Genomic DNA, 20,050 nt, shown 5'->3' with positions numbered 1-20,050 from the left:
TAATTTTAGTCTAGGTTTTGGACTGGTTTGCCCCCGATACAGGCTTTATTCAATTTCTTTCAACTGCTAGCCCTCTAGCTAATGGGAGGAGAAACTGGTTTGCTCAGTGGAAGGTTGACACTTGGTATGGTAGAAGTATAACAGACCTATAGGCAGATTAGACTGCACAGAAAATAAAGAAATTGCATCATTTTACAACACGAAAATAGTATGTGATGTAAAGATTCGATAAATAAACCAAGAATGAATACATGAAAACCAAAAAGGAACAGTGTGAAATAAACTTAATTTTAGTTTAATTGTCCAAACGTGAAAACAGCAAAAGCCAAAGTTATTTGTCATAAATTAAAATATATTTGAACGCGAATTTAGTTAGATCATAGCTTGCTAGCAAAGCAGTACAGTACTACAGTGTGTTAGTATGTTAGTTCTAAATTTGACCAAAAATTTTTTTTAAAAATTATTAAATTCGGAAGGGTTTGGTGACTATACATGTGAAACTCGTGGGGTTCAATACTTTTCGCAAGTTTACTGGTCTAGAGATTGGCTAGGCCCCTCCAGAACCTTGATATGCTTTTTATGAAGCCACTCCTTAGTTATTCTGGCTGTCTGCTTCGGGCCATTGTCATGTTGGAAGACCGGGTCACGACCCATTTTCAATGCTCTAACTGAGGGAAGGAGGTTATTCCCCAAAAATCTCACAATACATGGCTCTGGTCATCCTCTCCTTAATACAGTGCAGTCGTCCAGCTAAATGTGCAGAAAAACACCCCTAAAGCATGATGCTACCACCCCATGCTTCTCAGTAGCATTCTTCTTCCTCCAAACATTATGCGTGGAATTAAGACAAAAAAAAATTCCATTTTGATCTCATATGACCACGACCACATGAGTTTCTCCAGTGACTCCTCTGGATCATCTAAATCAGGGGTCTCCAAACCAGTCCTCGAGGGCCGCTGTGGGTCCTGGTTTTTGTTCATACCGATCAAGCACAGATCTTTTAACTAATGTGGTTTCTACTAAATCAAGCAGCACCTGACTGCAATCAACTGATTACACTTATAAAACACCAGTTTGGTGAAAAGGTGTGGTCTTGTTTTGTTGGAGTGAAATCCTGCACCCACTGCGGCCCTATGTGGAATAGTTTGGAGACCACTGATATAAATGGTCATTAGCAAACTGGCCTGGACATGTGCTGGTTTAAGCAGGGGAAACTTCCGTGCCATGCATGATTTTAAACCATGATGTCTTAGTATATTACCAACAGTAACCTTGGAAATGGTGGTCCCAGCTCCTTTCAGGTCATTGACCAGCTCCACCTGTGTAGTTTTTGTGCTGATTCCTCACCATTCTTAGAATCATTGAGACCCTACGAGGTAGATCTTGCATGGAGCCCCAGTCTGAGGGAGACTGACAGTCATGTTTAGCTTCTTCCATTTTCTAATAATTGCTCCAAATGTGGATCTTATGTCACCAAGCCGATTGGCAATTGCCCCGTAACCCAGTCCAGCCTTGTAGAGCTCTACAATTCTGTCTCTGGTGTCTTTGGACAGCTCTTCGGGGTCTATGGGGTGGACAGACTTTTATATGCGGCTAACTGACTCAAACAGGTAAAAAAGTCAGACTCAAAAAGTCCACCTCCACTCCACTTACTAAGGAGAATAAGTGGAGTGGAGGTGGACTTTTTAAAGACGACTAACAGGTCTTTGAGGCTCACAATAGGTGAGAAGCTCGGTCATCCAGGAGAGACTCGGTGTCGAGCCGTTACTCCTCTGTGTTGAGAGGATCCAGTTGAGATGGCTCCGGCATCTGGTTCGGATGCCTCTTGGACGCCTCCCTAGAAAGAGGTGTTCCAGGCATGTCCCAGCGGCGGGAGGCCCTGGGGACGACCCAGGACATGCTGGAAAGACCATGTCTCTCGGCTGGCCTTAGAACGGTTTGGGATCCCACTGGAGGAGCTGGTTGAAGTGGCCGAGGAGAGGGAAGTCTGGGCTTCCCTGCTAAAGCTGCTACCCGACCCCGGATTAAGCGGTAGATGATGGATTGAAAATTATACACTTTGATTTCTGTGGGGTGTAAATGTTGCCCAGTGTAATTAATGTGAGCAAGACTAAAAATGTCATGTATTGACTATAACATAATGACTTCAAATAAAGATTGCATTAGTCTGTGTCAATGTTTGTAGACACATTGTGCTCAAAGTTTGGTCCTGGCTGATTTACAAATATTCTGTGTCAGGATTTGCGGGCATGCAGGTGATATGGACCCAAATGCAGGAAAAGGGAGGAGAGGCAGATGAACGGTGCAAAAAAAGGGTTTAATTAACGCCAACGAAAAACAAAGTACAAAACAAAGGCTGTAGTAATCCAAAGAAGGCACTGAGACAAACAAAACTGTCACTAACAAAAGACTGGGTTTCAAAAAACTCACTTGGAACACGAGGACTTGGATAGACACAAATACTGCTGACCAGAACTTGACGTGGACATTGACAATGACGCAACAAGGAGTGAAAAAAGAACTGGGAGCTTATATACACATGCAGACAAGGAGTAACGAGACAACGGGGAAAAGATGGGTGACACAGGAGGACGCAGATTGGATGATACACTAGGAGCTGGTACAACAGGTGAAATCAATGGGCAATCACAGGGACACACTGGGAGGGAACCAACACAAAACCTAACATCCTGGAGTGCTACAAAGTTATATCCAAGGTCACAATCATGATAAAAGGCTCTGATCTCCATAATAGCTGTCAAAATACCATCAAAAAGTTTTTTAAAGGTGCGTTTTTCAAGCAAATGTGTTACAAATGTGTTTTTTCTTTCATTTTACAACATTGCCCATGATGACTCACATGTTGGCTGGTGACCTATGACATTTGTTCTTCTGTATATTAAATCATGAATTCACTGAGTGTTCCCTGTAATCCTCTCATAAGAGGATGATGGAGGAAGGGAGAGAGACAGCCAGGGAGGTTGACAGCAAATATATTACATAACAGCAGACGCCTTCCTCATTAGTTGCCATGTGTCACAATTGATCATGCATTGTTCTCAAATTAAATATTTGTTTCAAACATGGTTTCGTTTGACAGTTTTGTGGGGTCAAGCGAAATTTCTGAATTCATTTTTTAATTTTTTTTGCGCTGGCATGCCTTCTATGGTCCACACGCTCTCCCTGAAGTGAACAGATTGGGTCTCGGTGGGAATGTGTCACCCAGGGAGACACCCTCCCCTTCCTCATCCTGTCACACCGCTTTCGCTTCTATCTATTCCATCAACACATACATGACATACAACTAAAGCAGCCTATTTGACACACTATTATAATGATTATAAAATATCTGAATGTAATTACAAATATCTTAATCCTAATTATACACACACAAGTCTCTTCATTTGATTCACCTTTACACATCAAAATTGTGCACAAAGAAAAGGATGGAACAATATACAGTATTACTTTTGCTACTCTTATGTATCTAAATAATGTAACATCCATTAAAAACAGCACAATTAAAAAAAAGATTCTCGATTTACCGTATTGGCCCGAATATAAGACAGTGTTTTTTGCATTGAAATAAGCCTGAAAAAGAGGGGGTCGTCTTATATTCACGGTCTAGACATTATACCCATTCAGGACGCTAGATGGAGCCAGATATCATTGAAGCGATGTTCTGTCATGACAGATCTCAGCTACTCTTCCCATTCACGACGCTAGATGGTGCCAGATATCATTGAAGCGATGTTCTGTCATGACAGATCTCAGCTACTCTTTTTAGTTGAACCAGTTTGCATTATTGTATTGCAATGTTTTTCCTTATTCAGATTTGTTTCAAAACTACAGTTAGACTTCACTTTGATGGTTAATGCAGTTATTGCAATTTTGTTGTTTTATCACAATAGATTGGTTCATTTACATTTCAAAAACCAGAAGCCATTCATTTACGAATGTGATTGCACTTTAGTTTACATATTTAAATGTTCAGATATTAAGATTTGAATGAGGCAAAATAACATGCTTTTTCTCTCAAATATATTGTTATAATCATTTGTTTCGGATGTACCGTAATTATTTTCTGTATAAAAATTAATTTGGTGTCCAAAAAGTCTTTTTTCAAATTTGAGTCTTGAAAAAGAGGGGGTCATCTTATAATAAGGGCCGTCTTCTATACGGTATATCTGACTACCGGTAGTTTTCAAGTATAAATGCTGTGGCCTGGATGTACGCAGTCTAATCTCTACGTGTGCTTCCTCCCCAGTTCTGTTTCCTGTGTGTCTTTACAATCTTCACGTACAGGTTGGGCATTAAGTATACGAACTGCTACGAATATACGAACTTTGATAATGGCTCTCATATCAGATTCAAGTTTGGACAACAGGTCAGGAGATTACGCACACATTCATTATGTTGCCCATGCTAATGTGCTGTATTATAAAACAGCTCAGACGGATGCAGTGCCTTCCTAAATTTTGGCGGATTTTTGTTAGATAATAATGGGTTGTCAAAAGAAATGAACAGCATCGACGTATCGATACTGATATGTTTGATTGCAAAATTGTTGATACATAGTGATACATGCATTTACATGGTGATGCTCTGAGAATACGATACATTCCATGTTCGCATACACAGTGATCCCTCGTTTTTCGTCGCGAGTAATGGGGACCAGGAACATTTATTTGTTTGTTTGTTTGTTTGTTTGTTCAATTAATTTATTCAGATGTAGCATTGGAAAGAGATACATATAAGACATGTTTTTTTCATTTTTTTCCATGGCGGAAAACACAGACAAGACTGAAAAAGCAGTTTCTGCTCTTGCGCTCCTCTTTAAAAGAAACTGCTGTATTTTAAGCCAAAACAACTGTTGTTTTTGATAGAACAATATGTCTATATGCTGCCATAGCAGATTCATGGTGCATTACGCCGCCGAACTATTTTTAATTTGTCCGTTTTACCCTGAGAACCCCCGTTTACAGACGTCACGCAACCGCTTTTGTTTCAACCCAGCCATAAAACAAAGGTAATTAATTATATTTATTATTCAAAATGTCTGTCGCTCTTAACTTAGACTCATTCATTGGTGTCTAATATTTAGTTAAAAAAAAAAAAAACTAAACTTTTAAACAAATTACGTCACAATGAAAAAATTGGTGTCTGTAAAAAAAAAGTCACGGATATCTACCTCATAACTATCGCTCAATTGTATTTTTTATACGTTTCTGTCGCATTTTCCCCAATATTTTAGATGATAAATAATAAATCCAGACAACAACAAAAAATAGAAAAAAATGTGATTTCTGCATCAGGACCGTTGTTATATTACCATGTTTCACCCATAAAATCCCCCCAAAATCCAGCTGTGGCCATTCACAGCTTTGTCTTGACGCTCAGTGATACATGCTACATGGAGTTTTTGGATCGAAAAGAGGTAAGTACACGATAATGTCTCCTTAAAGTCATGGTGTCTGTAATTCTGCTCTCGCATGCTCTCGCTTCCAGATAGGGTTTTGCTGTTTGAAAAATACATATATATAATTTCTTTTTTTTTTTTTTTTAAATGCCCTCCTGTTCAAAAATTTTCTTCCCCCAGAGAATGGAGATTTTAAGCTTTCCAATGATGTATCACACATGCATATCGGACAATTTTTACATTTTCCAAATTGGGGGTCTCAGAGCGGAACTTCAAGTCACCTGAGTGTTTTCCGCCAAGTTTATTAGGGCTGTCAAATTTATCACGTTAACGGGCGGTAATTAATGTTTTAAATTATTCACGTTAAAATATTTGACGCAATTAACGCATGGACGGAATGACCCTTTCATGCGTTGCCTCAAACGGTTTAAGCTGACACCGTTTTAGCACATTGAGACCGAATGGGCAGAGAAATGTGAGGAGACATAGGTTCATTGGACCGCGCCTTTTATTGGCTTGAGCAGCCACTGCTACCAGTCATGGTTGCCCAACTTCTAATCATGCATTTGGGTGGAGCACGATAGGATCTTTTTCTTAACACGCCTAAGTGAACACAACGCAGAACATACTGTATACCATTTGCAGCCACCACTGACAGTCATGGTTGTCCAACTTCCCATCATGCATTTGGGCCAAACAGTTAAGTGGCTACAGTATCATTTAGTGAAAGCACAGCAAAAATAATATTCCTATCTCTCAAAAAAATAATGTTCACAAAAAGAAAAGCGCTCAATGCAAAGAGAATTGGCATTCTCAATCAAATAGCTATGCAAAATACACATAAATGTTAATAATATTAATGCCATCATGTGGATTTGTTGTTACAACAAATACAGTACTTATGTAAAGTATGTTGAATGTTTATGTTCCAACAATAATTAAAAATATGGCATATTGTAGAGATGGTTTAAGTTGCGATTAATTACAATTACCGTAATTAATTTTTAAGATGTGATTAACTCAATTAAAAAATTTAATCGTTTGACAGCCCTAATATATATTTTTAGAAATGGTTTTTGAGCACTTTAAATGTAATAATTATGATAAGTTTTAAACATGTTACCGTCCCACCTAATTATTTTTAAAGGAGAATACAGTAGTAGAAAAGGGCTTGGCTTTATTAAATGCTTCATTGAGTGAGTCCACTCAAGCTGCTCACTTACACACAATGAGTTGCCACAGCAACTGTTCAAGAAGTTAAACGATGTTGACACATGCGGCGCTTTTTAAGTTCGTGTCTCTGGCAAGATCAAACCCAAACATCTGTCAATCATCGTTAACTTTAATAAGCAACTCCAGTGCACTGCCCGACGAACAAAGAGCAGGGGGAGGGAGCGAGAGTGAGACTACTCGATTGACTCAGGACAGCTCATCTGTATTTTATTTTATTTTTTTTAAATTGACAAAAATTCCGCAGTGGACTGAGGGCGTGAAGTTTAAATCGCGAATTAGCAAGGGATCACAGTACATGGTTCCGTCTCCATTTGACGATGTCACAATTTCATGTAAAAACAATGTCATATTCATGCCAAGCCCGAGGGGGTAGTGCGGTTTTACAAGGTGACAGCCAATGATGCATTTCCTTGACAACAACCTCCTTAGCCCGAAAAAACAACATACGCGCCCACTCGAAGCAATAGCATCGATGCATTTTTTTCCTTTTGCTTCAAAAGGCACAAAAACACATACAAATAAGTGAAAATAAGCTTAACAGACTTATTTTAAGCAATAAATTAGTATACTTAATCTTTAAAAAACCTTGAAATGTCCAAATGTTCTTAATGCAAGAATAGATATTGTTCAATACATTATTTGAAAGCAAATTTATCTTGATTTATGTGAAAAATGACCTTTCAACTTTTAGATGTATGGGCTTAATAAGAACAAACAGTAATATTTACTAAAGTCGAATAATGTGATGCATTAATCTGTTAAATAGTCTAACACTAAAAACAAGATGGAGAATATTATTTGATTAGATTTAAAGGAACACTTGGTAACATTTCAGTTTTAGTCAATTTTAGCGACGCCGTTGGACAAAAGCTGCAGTATTTTGCCTTAAGGAACACTGCGTTTCCCATAAGTACCAGCGTACTCCCACATAGTGTCGTAAAATCATAATGTTCGTCTGCAGATGGATTAAACAACATTTGTTTTTTCCCAGCGGCTGTGTGAAGGATGAAAAGTAATAAGGTTAGGGTGGCTAACTCGTCATTGTTGACGAGTTCAGTTGTGGGGGGCGCCAGCGAGTGAAAGCTGGGCCAATGTTTATTCTATATAACCTGGTAGCCTCCCTTTATTTTTCCTATTCAGACCAAACTTTTTTGCAGAATTCGCGCAAAAGCGTTGGTATCAACTTCCGTCTTTATAATGAATGGGGGAAAGGGGAAGTGACGTATGCCATAAAGCAGTCATCACATTTGTGGGTTTTTTTCCCTCAAAATTAATTAGTGCCGGTGAAAGCAATACAAATCTAAAGACTAAAGAAATGTCATTAAACTACCGTAATTTTTGCACTGTAAGGCGCACCTGACTACAATTCGCCACCCAACCAATTTGACACGAAAACAGCATTGTTCAAAGGTAAGCCGCACTGGACTATAACCGCAGCTGTCCTCATTGTATTATAGGATATTTACACCAAAAGATATTAACCGACCAAATGAACCACCATGAAGCTTTGAACCAATTGGCTGCAAAGCTTTGGCCATGACTGCTCCCAAGGGGAACCAGTCAATCTCTGCTGCTCAAGTCAATCTCATCCAACATGCCTCCTAGCATGCATTGCAGCGCTACAGATGTAATGTAAATGTAATACCCATGATAGTGTCATGTCATAATTATGACGGTCTTATGACATCGCTGTCAAATAAAGTGTTACATATTAACACAAATAAATCAACAAATAAGCACTGGACTATAAGCCACGGGATTCGAATTGAAGGGAAAAAGTTTATAGTCCAAAAATTACGGTAGTTTTACAATCGACATATCATCACAAATGTTATGTTATGTAAAGCCTTGGCCATGACTGCTCCCAAGGGGAACCAGTCAACCTCTGCTGCCACCTGCTATCAACACTGTTGTCGTCCAACATGTCTCCTAGCATGCATAGCAGCGCTACAGATGTAAATAACAATCAAAATTCATGTTTTGTGCTCATTATTTCTTCAGTTACTGTTCCAGTTGTTTCATAAATTCCTAGTTATGGTATTTGGTAACACTTTATTCGACAGTGGCGCCATAAGACTGTCATTAGGCAATCATAGTTATGACATGACCCTGTCATGAGCATTAATAATTGCTTACAACAGCTGTCATTAAGTGTTATCCAGAAAATTATCTCACTTTTGAATGGATGTATAAGATCCAAGCTGGACATAAAATGAGTTAGTGATCTAATTTGCTGGGTGACACTTAATGACAACTGTCATAAGCATTCAGTAATGCCCATGATAGTGTCATGTCATAATTATGACGGTCCTATGACACCGCTGTCAAATAAAGTGTTACATATTAACACAAATAAATCAACAAATAAGCACTGGACTATAAGCCGCGGGATTCGAAATGAAGGACAAAAGTATCAGTTTATGGTCCGAAAATTACGGTAGTTTTCAGTCGACATATCATCTCATATGTTATGTTATGTAAAGCTTTGGCCATGACTGCTCCCAAGGGGAACCAGTCAACCTCTGTTACCACCTGCTGTCAACAGTTTTCGTCCAACATGCCTCCTAGCATGCACTGCAGTGCTACAGATGTAAATAACAATCAAAATTCATGTTTTGTGCTAATTATTTCTTCAGTTACTGTTCCAGTTGTTTCATAAATTCCTAGTTATGGTATTTGGTAACATTTTATTCAACAGTGGCGCCATAAGACTGTCATTAGGCAATCATAAATATGACATGACCCTGTCATGAGCATTAATGAATGCTTATAACATGTCATTAAGTGTTATCCAGCAAATTGTCTTACTTTTGAATGGATGTAAAAGATCCAAGCTGGACATAAAAGGAGTTAGTGACATAATTTGCTGGGTGACACTTAATGACGTCTGTCATAAGCATTCAGTAAGCCCATTATAGTGTCATGTCATAATTATGACGGTGTTATGACACCGCTGTCAGATAAAGTGTTACATATTAACACAAATAAATCAACAAATAAGTACTGGACTTTAAGCTGCACAATTCGAAATGAAGGAAAAAGTATTGGTTTATAGTCCGAAAATTACGGTAGTTGTCCGTCGACATATCATCACAAATGTTATGTAAATATTTTATAAAGGTTGAAAAGTTACCTAGTATTGCTTTAATTGACATTTAAAGTAAAAACAAAAGGCCACTCCGTGCATTTTATACTTCGAAAGTCTGAAAACCAGCTAGAATATGGTTGGAGTAGCAATTGCGGAAACGATAATTAGTACACCCAGCAAAATAGGAATTTTTCATCCAAGTCACTGTGGCACTGTGCATCATAAATGAAAATGTAGCACTCTGGCGGATGTGAAATGGATTAAAAATGGATTACCTGCTACTTTCTGCATTGCCTTGTGTGTAGCCGCAACTAACCACTCCTTGCGGAGCCAGTCCATAGGGGCTCCTACAAATTTCTGAATATTTTTTTAAAAATATTCTGCTTGTTGTATTTTATCTCAAGTAAAGTTCTAGTCGATCCGCGTACCAGTTCTTAATGTTGGAAGGGGTAAGAGCTTGTTTGACCTTACAGCGCTGCTGTTTGTGCTTACCTAGTGGAGTTTAATATAGAAACAGGAGATGCATTCTGATGGAGAAAATCTTTAAATAATAAATGAACTTCTGGCTGCTTTCATCATGGAGGGATCACGCTTTTGTCTGCGAGCTGGCGAGATTGCTCCAACTTGTGCAAAGCAGTCAAGGGGAGGCCCTCTTGACTACACACTTACACACGTACACAGACAGATGTGTGCCTCGGCATGCATACATACAAATATTTGCTTTGCACGTCACCCATTTATAACAAATGAACGCCTTAAATGTGCATGTCTGTTAATCTGCAAGCGTGATAGGATGAAAGTTGTCCGAATGGATGGATGAAGGATGGATGGCTGGATGAGGAGGGAGCGGCGGCCGGAGGAAGTGACATGGGCTCGGATGGGACGAGTGGGAGGGGAGAGTTTAGGGATTTGCGTGGCTCGACATCTGGACTGAAAAACAGGCTATTTCAGGACGGGATTTATACGTTTGCTCGCTACCTCAAATCCTAAGAGAACGCAAGCTTAAAGCAAAGGTTATTGAATGAGCCTCTATCAATAATTTTAATCTTGATTTTTTTTTTTTTTTTTTTTTGGAAAAAAATATTGTTCATGCAATTGTCTGCATTACAATGGCATATAAAATATTTCGTTTGGGAAAACGTGTCGTTGGGGCCAGAGTATTGTTTTTGCTCTATACTAAAATATTGTTGTTGGTGTATGAATTTATGAATATGAGCCCATTGTAAAAGATGTGATTCTTCTTTTTCCTAATTTGTCCATTCAATCTCATAAAATGAACCACTTGGCTCCAACGTAAACTAAATGTATAAATATAATTTTTAATTCAGTTTTTCGTTATCCTAATAATTATTGTGTTGCCACTAATTACAACACAAACAAAAACATATCTATTTACATCAAAACATAAATTTAGCTGCAAAACATCACAAGAAATGTTTTAAGGGGATTGTTATCCCGATAAATCAAAGTGTGCGTTTATTTTTAGCACACACAAAACCAAACATATACAATCATTTCTTAGGAATCCAGTCGTCTGTTTGCACGTTTTCAGTGTCACACGGTTGACGATGCTGATGCATTTTGTACTTTTTGACGCCATCTGCACCTTTCTCGCCCACGACACACCTTAAGATGAGCCCTCGTTCAGTTTTCCGGGCTGAATTTAATGAGAAACTAACTTTTCTGCGCTCAAAAACAAAATGTCAGCCGCCCTAAACTCTCCTTTCAATCTTGGAAAATGTTCAGACGTCGAACGCAGTGATTTGCGAAAATGGGAAAATAAATAAATAAATAAATCAAAAACACACACAAAAAAGATGAAAATACCTGTTAATTCTTCCCAGAGTTTTGGCCGCGACCGCCTTGAACCTGTCAGGTCGGACCTCCATCCTTCTTGCAGCTCAGCCGGCCCGTATGCTCCTCTCTCGCGTGAACGCGCACAGTACATGCACGCGCGCTCGCTCGCTCTCGTGCCTCGAGCGGGCACAATGATACGAATGTTGCCGGGTTGATATCGTTTACACCTTTCCACAAAGATATTCTTTCCTATATAAGCCCGTTAAAGAAATGAAGCAAATTTAAAAGCGATTTAAAAAAAAAAAAAAAAAAAAAATCTCAAAACTTTTTGTGACTAAAATATTGAATGTCTGATTACAGAAATTAAGCTCCTCAGTGGCAAGGCCCCGGGGATGGATGAGATCCGCCCGGAGTTCCAAAAGGCTCTGCACTTTGAAATATGATAAGTTGACTTTACCTTAGAAAGCGTAATGCGGCCTCTAAAAATGTAATTAATGTTACTTACATTAATTAGATGCAATTTACTGAATTATTTCAAGTTTTAAGAACTCAAATGAACCTTAATACCTTAATTTTCAGACTAGACAAGTTTCCGAGGTACTTCTGCCTTACTTCCTGCTTTCTGCTCATGACTTCCGTTTTCATATTGTTTAACATTTGCCACGTTTACATGGAGCCAAATATTCCAATTACAATCGGAATATTTGTTCAAACCGAATAAATGTGTTCCATATAAACACCTCATTCGGAATGAACAGGCCCAAACCGAATGGAATTTCATTCCGATTCACAGGGGTGGAATATTCCTTTTCCCAAACCGATTAGAAGTAAAATTATATCATGTAAACAGGGAAGCGGAATGGTGTCTGGTTGCGTTCTTTCTGTGCATGCTCCGTACTGACGTGGTGACGTAAGTAACGTCACTTGCAACATGGCTTCCAAGCACACGCACAGCGCACCCACACAACTTTTTAAATGAACGGCGTATCATTCTGAAGTTTTGTTTCCACTCGAAAAGTTAAAACAGCAGCTGATCTGACGATCGATCTCCATGTTTTGCAACGTGACGCTTTGTTTTGATTAATCTGCGCATGTCAGACGGCAGTTGTCAAACGTCCTTTCGGAATAAAGGCAGTCTCATGTAAACGCTGGATCGGAATAGATGAAGTGACATGTAAACAGCTGATGTGAAATTTCCATTCGGAATGATTTGAATCGGTATGAATAAAAGTCAGCATGTAAACGTGGCTATTGACAGCAATGGCGCAGAGTGGCATCACTCACTAAAAACCCTGAAAAAAAACCACGATTTGGATTTTTTTTTTTTTTTTAACCTGTCCTGTTCAGCTGTTTGACACGGAGAATGGAAGTCTAAGTGTTCGGTTGGTCTGAACAGTTTTAATTTTTCACATTGAGAATATAACTTATTCCCACTGTGATCATTCAAAATATCTCGTTTATTATGACAAAACAGTAAACAGGAATGGGTTATGGGGGGACAGAAACACAAGAAAAAAAAGAAAAGAAACACAAACAACAACAAGAAATACATTGGACGCCTCCACTATTAATATGTTGGCGCTATCGACGGCTAGATGTATTTCCGGTTGACATCGTGGGGGGGCCTGTTGACCCGGGAAAGAAGGGGAGGGGGGTGGGGAAGTCTATAAGCTAAGTGACTGGGAGGGGTAGAGTGTACACAAATCAGCTCTGTGATCTACAACCCAGTAATCGTGTGAATCCTTTGTGAGTGTAAGCCCGTTGGTAACCGACCCTACACCGCCAGTCCCGGCACCGAGACCCCCACCCGAGCGTGTCCAAACGCATCCAGCCGCACGCGAGCCCCGCCAAACACGCGACAGCCACGCAGAGACACCGCGCAGGCGCCAACCCAGGGCCACGACCCCAACGCAGCCACCCCGGGGAGGGACGGTGGGCGATGAGGGTGCAGTGCAGCGCAACCCTCCTCCCGCAGCCCAGCAAAGGAGCCACCGTCACCCCCCCTGGGATCCAGGGTGGTCCTCCGGGCCACCCGCGGGTCAACCGGCCCTCAGGGATGGGAAAAGGGGATGCACCACGGGCAGAGCAGAGCAAAGCAAATGACCGTCTAAGGCAGACATGTCCAAAGTCCGGCCCGGGTGCCAAATGCGGCACATGGTCACATTTCGTCCTGCCCCCAGCCTCTGTCATAAAATCAGTAACGTCTGGCCCGCACACAGACTTAATAAATTGGTCAGCTGTACTGCTACCAGCTTATGAAGTAGCTTACACACTAAATGATGCTCCTCATTTACCAACTAAAAGGCAGCAGCACTCTAAGCAACATTACCCCATGTGACCCCTTACTTCCAATTTTCTAAAATGGCGACTATCAACAAAAAGAGAAAGTTGACTGCGACGACCGACGCTTCAAGGATAGGTGGAAATTGGACTATTTCTTCACTAAAATAGGCAACAACTGTGTCTGCCTCATTTGCAAAGAGACAGTTGCTGTTTTTAAAGAGTTCAATGTGAGGCGATATTACCAAACAAGAAACGCTGACATGTACGACAAGATTACAGGAATGGTACGCAGCTAGAAATTGAAGCAACTTGAAGCTAGTTTAATTTCACAGCAGCAGTATTTCGCATGAGCCCGAGAGTAAAAGAGAACGCCACAAAGGCTAGTTGCGAGATTGTTGAAGTTATTAATTTAAAAAAATAATACAGCAAATGTGACACAAAAAATGGCTTGCTAAAATTTCCTTAAATATATTGTTCTTCGTAAAAGACGTCAGCCAAGGTCGGCCCCCCACGTTTTTTCCACACCAAATCTGGCCCCCTTTGCAAAAAGTTTGGACACCCCTGGTCTAAGGCATAGGTGTCCAAACTTGGTTGCTTTCCAACCAATGAAGAGGACACCTTTTCACCAATTAGATCTTGTGTAATCAGTTAAACTTTGTCATGTGCTGCTTGTTTCAGCAGGAAGTTCATTGATTAAACTCTCTGCGCGTTATCGGTTGGAACAAAATCCAGCACCCACTAGGCCCTTTCTGGAATCGGTTTAACACCTGTGGTTCAAGGTGCTAGTCACATGATCTGTACGAAAAATAATTTTGACCCATTATAATTGTTGTTTTTCATTTCATTCATTTTTGTTGTTTGTTTTAGTGTTTTACAACGTTTACAGACAGTATTTTACAGGAAAACTCTTAATTTTAAAATCAGAATATAGGAAAGTCAACTGCATGCAATGACACTTTTTGGCCACCAGGGGTGGGGGGGCTGGCCCCCCCTTTTACTCCGCCTATGTAAAAAGGGGGGTATAGAACCTTGTAATTAGTCAGTCATTCTAATTCATTGTACTGCGCCACATTCGTATGCCATGAGTGATGAACAAGAGCACGTTTAGACTGTTTTTATTGGGTGGAAGATTGTCCGTTTCGCACCTCTGAGATCAAGGGTTCAAGCCTGGGCTCTGGCCTTCAGGTGTGGAGTTTGCAAGTTCTTCCTGGCCTGCATGGGTTTTTTCTCCAATTCAGGGTGTACCCCGCCAACTGCCTGGAGTTAGCTGAGATAGGCTCCAGCACCCCCTTGAGAATAAGGAAGATGAATTAAAGGAGAATGTTTCTATAGCTATGATAGTGATGTAGCAGCAAAAACAATTAAATACTGGTCCACCAGATGGCAGAAGTTACAAATAGCATGTGCATACAACTGATTCCACTCAAACAACAGAATAACAGTTTTGTATTACTAAACCCTAACTAAAAAGGCTCAGATTTAACAATTGTAGGCTACATGTATGCATGAATTGATATACGATGATCCTTCGTTTTTTCCGGTTAATGGTGACCGCCTCCCTCTCCCTGCGAAAATAAATCCGCATTGAGGCAGACGTTATTTACATTTACATTTTTTGTTTTTGTGCGTTCAATGTATATATGCAGATTTAACAGCATTGGAAAGAAATACATATAAGACATGTTTTTCCCTTAAACTGTATGTATATTTTAATAAATGTTTTTTAAGCACTGCAAATGTAACAATTATGATACAAATGAGATATACAGTACAGGCCAAATGTGGTCCCAACCCCATTGATGAGCAATAAATTCCACTAATCAACCCTGAAAAGGCATACCTGTGAAGTAAAAAAATCATTTTAGACGACTATCTCAAAGCTCATCAATAGAATGACAAGACTGTGCAAAAATAAGTAATCAGAGCAAAGGGTGGCTACTTTAAAGATACTAGAGTATTATACACTACTGGCCAAAATTATTGGCATCCCTGCAATTCTGTCAGATAATGCTCAATTTCCCCCAGAAAATTATTGCAATGACAAATGCTTTGGTAATAATATCTTCATTTATTTTGCTTGCAATGAAAAAAGAAACAAAATAGAACAGGGGAAAAAAAAAAAAAGATCATTTTACACAAATTCCAAAAATGGGCCAGACAAAAGTATTGGTACGCTTTGAAAAATCATGTGATGCACCTTTTACTTATCTGTGGCACAAACAGGTGGTGGCAATAACTAAATCACACTTGTAGCCAGTTAAAATTGATTAAAGTTGACTCAACCTTTTTCCCGTGTCCTTCTGTGTACCACATTGAGCATAAGAAAAGAAAGGAGACCAAAGAACTGTCTGAGAACTTGGAAAGCAAAATTGTGAGGAAGCATGGGCAATCTCAAGGCTACAAGTCCATCTCCAAAGACCTGAATGTTCCTGTGTCTACAGTGCGCAGTGTCATCAATAAGTGTAAAGCCCATGGCATTGTGGCTAATCTCCCTAGATGTGGACAGAAAAGAAAAACTCTGATGAGAGATATCAACAAAAGATTGTGCTGATGGTAGATAAAGAACCTTGACTAACATCCAAACAATTTCAAGCTGTCCTGCAGTCCGAGGGTACAACAGTGTCAACCCGTACTATCCGTCGGTGTCAGATTGGAAAGGGACTCTATGGTAGGATACCCCAGAAGACCCAACATCTGATCCACAGACATAAAAAAGCCAGGCTGGAGTGTGCCAAAACCTACCTGAGAAAGCCAAAAACGTTTTGGAAGAATGTTCTCTGGTCAAATGAGACAAAAGTAGAGCTTTTTGGGAAAAGGCATCAAGATACAGTTTACAAGAAAAGAACACTGTCTCCACACTCAAACATGGTGGAGGTTCCCTGATGTTTAGGGGTTGCTTTGCTACCCCTGGAACTGGACTACTTGACCGTGTGCATGGCAAATGAAGTCTGAAGACTACCAACAAATTTTGCAGCATAATGTACGGCCCAGTGTGAGAAAGCCGAGTCTCCCTCAGATGTCATGGGTCTTCCAGCAGGACAATGACCCAAAACACACTTCAAAAAGCACTGGAAAAATAGTTTGAGAGAAAGCACTGGAAACTTCTAAAGTGGACAGCAATGAGTCCAGACCTGAAACCCATAGAACACCTGTGGAGAGATCTGAAAATGGAGAAGGCACCCTTCAAATCTCAGAGACCTGGAGCAGTTGGCCAAAGAAGAAAATTCCAGCAGAGTATTGTAAGAACGTCATGGATGGATACCGGAAGCGGTTGTTCGCAGTTATTTTGTCTAAAGGTTGTGCTACCAAATATTAGGCAGTGGGTGCCAATACTTTTTGTCTGGCCCATTTTTGGAGTTTTGTGTAACATGAAAAAAAATTTTTTTTCATTCTCTTTTGTGTTTTCTCATTGCAAGCAGAATAAATGCAGATATTACTACCAAAGCAACTGCAATTGTAATTGCAGTCATTTTCTGGGAGAAATTGAGCATTATCTGACAGAATTGCAGGAGTGCCAATACTTTTGGCCAGCACTGTACATGCTTTTAGTTATCTCACCTTTTTTGCTAAGTACAAAATTCCACACTTGTTCATTCATCCATCCATCCATCCATCCAATACTTTTGGCCAGCACTGTACATGCTTTTAGTTATCTCACCTTTTTTGCTAAGTACAAAATTCCACACTTGTTCATTCAAAGTTTTATAAACTTCAGTGAGAATTTACAATGCACATAGTCATGAAACGCACAAATGAGAACGTTTGTCCTAAATTTTGGTTTGTACATGTACAGTGTATCACAAAAGTGAGTACACCCCTCGCATTTCTGCAGACATTGAAGTAAGTATATGTTTTCATGGGACAACACTGACAAAATGACACTTTGACACAAGGAAAAGTAGTCTGTGTGCAGCTTATACAATAGAGTTCATTTATTTTCCCCACAAAATAACTCAAAATATAGCCATCAATATCTAAACCCCTGGCAACAAAAGTGATTACACCCCATAGAAACTACGTACATCCCTAAATGTCCAAATTGAGAACTGCTTGTCATTTTCCCTCCAAAATGTCATGTGACTCGTTACAGGAGTGCTGTCAGCATTGCTGCAGAGATTGAAGAGGTGGAGGTTCAGCCTGTTACTGCTCAGACCATACGCCACACTCTACATCAAATTGGTGTGCATGGCTGTCACCTCAGGAGGAAGCCTCTTCTGAAGATAGTACACAAGAAAGGCCGCCAGTCTCATCAGACCATAGGACATGGTTCCAGTAATCCATGTGCTTTGTTGACATGTCTTCAGCAAACTGTTTGCTATAGGGTTTGCGGAATGGCTATATTCTGAGTTATTTTGAGGGGAAAATAAACAAATTCTATTATATAAGCTGCACACAGACTACTTTTCATTGCGTCAAAGTGTCATTTTGTCAGTGTTGTCCCATGAAAAGATATACTTAAATATCTGCAGAAATGCGAGGGGTGTACTCACTTTTGTGATAAAATTTATGCATGTATACAGTGTAAGATTTTTAAATAAAATGCTGTATCTTTTTTAAAGAATTCCTTAATGGAATGAGGGTGCGAAGTTTGAAGCACGAAATAGCGAGGAATCACAGTATTATCATTTCACCAGATACTAGCTGGCATTGAGCCAAACCATTCGGCGTCCAAATTTGGTCAGACTGATTACAACTTGTTAGTCACCACGTGTGTTATAATTACAAATCAAACCAAAAATCTATAGTTTTGAAAATATCTTGCTGTTCTGAACCATTTCATGCACAAATTGTGATTTTTTTTTTTTTAACCCTTACAGAGCCATCATTTAACTCACTGGCCACCATTGACAGCGCTACAGGTCCAGTGCATATTGAAGGTTTTTTCGCTCATTCATCTCTCCCATTCAAAATGGATTTGACGTGTGGTGCAATGTGTTCAATGGCACTGACAGATGAGCATTCACGGACGGACCTCCCAGTTTAAATGGATTGGACGTCGATCGCCATCAGTGGCATGCAATGAGTTAATGAGGGTTCAAGTCGGGACTTTGACTTGGCCGTTCCAGAATGTGTATTTTGTTCTTTTGAAACTATTCTGAAGTTGATTTACTTCGGTGTTTTGGATCATTGTCTTTTTGCAGCATCCGTCGTCCTTTTAGCTTCAACTGTCAGACAGAAGGCCTCAGGTTTACCTGCAAAACATCATGATAAAGTTTTGAATTCATTCTTCCATCAATGACTGCAAGTTGTCCAGGCCCCGAGGTAGCAAAACAGCCTCAAATCATGATGCTCCCTCCACCATGCTTCACGGTGGGGATGAGGTGTTGATGTTGGTGAGCTGTTCCATTTTTCCTCCACACATAACGTTGTGTGTTGATGAACATCCAGACTTTTAGAAATAGTTTTATATCCTTTCCCGCTTTATACAGATCAACAATCCTTGATCGCAGGTGTTCGGACAGCTCTTTTGACCGAGCCATGATGCACATCAGACAATGCTTCTCATCAAGGCAATTCTTACCAGGTGTGTGTTTTATAGTTGGCAGGGCAGATTTAAAACAATCATCGGTGATTGAGCACACTCCTGACTTAAATTGTTTGGTAAAAATTGGTTTCAAATGCTCTTTAAAAGTCTCCTTAGGCAGAGGGTTCACTTATTTTTCCCCCTTCTGTCATTGTGTGCATGCTATCCTCAATAAAATATTAATTACCTATAAATGTTTGGGTGGTTTCAGTGAAAGCAGACACTGTTTCTACTAGAGGTGGGAATCTTTTGGCACCTAACGATTTGATTACGATTCAGAGGCTCTGATTCGATTATAAATCGATTATTGATGTTACCAACCTCCCGCGCTTTTAATGTTTTGTACACTAGTGTCAAAATTGTTCAAAAATCCTCTCAGGCTAAACCAAATTAATATTTCAGTATCATGTTAACAGTTTAAAACAGTAAATAAATTACTCAAGTCCCATTCTGTATCAGAAGCTTTAAACTACATTCCATTAATTTAATGTTGTGAATCAACCGTTAAAGTTGTTAAAATTTTCCCGTTATTCCATAATTTCCCTTATGTCTACTTTCGACATGTCAAAGTTTTAAAACTGTTTCATCATCTAAAGATGGATTCAAGTTAAGATTTTGCCGATTTAGGAGTATTTTAGATAAAAAGTTAATTAGGTTCGCTACAACAGAGCCTTCTAGAGAAGTCTACTACGTTAAGATGGCGGCT

General features: G+C 39.7%; 1 protein-coding gene across 1 annotated transcript in view; it reads right to left on the bottom strand.

Moving 5' to 3' along the window:
* The window catches only part of slc17a7a (solute carrier family 17 member 7a), a 77,745-nt gene extending 66,069 nt beyond the window's left edge, over positions 1 to 11,676 (bottom strand). The window contains exon 1 of the mRNA XM_057817967.1: positions 11,568 to 11,676. Coding sequence (XP_057673950.1) covers positions 11,568 to 11,629 — 62 coding nt within the window. The 5' untranslated portion in view covers positions 11,630 to 11,676. The remainder of the gene's footprint in view (positions 1 to 11,567) is intronic.
* Positions 11,677 to 20,050: the final 8,374 nt, after the last annotated feature.

The sequence above is a fragment of the Corythoichthys intestinalis genome, chromosome 16, assembly GCF_030265065.1.
Source record: "Corythoichthys intestinalis isolate RoL2023-P3 chromosome 16, ASM3026506v1, whole genome shotgun sequence".
In the NCBI taxonomy this organism is placed as follows: Eukaryota; Metazoa; Chordata; class Actinopteri; order Syngnathiformes; family Syngnathidae; genus Corythoichthys; species Corythoichthys intestinalis.
Note: the sequence above shows the minus strand (reverse complement) of the source record. Positions and strands in the feature narration are given on the sequence as shown.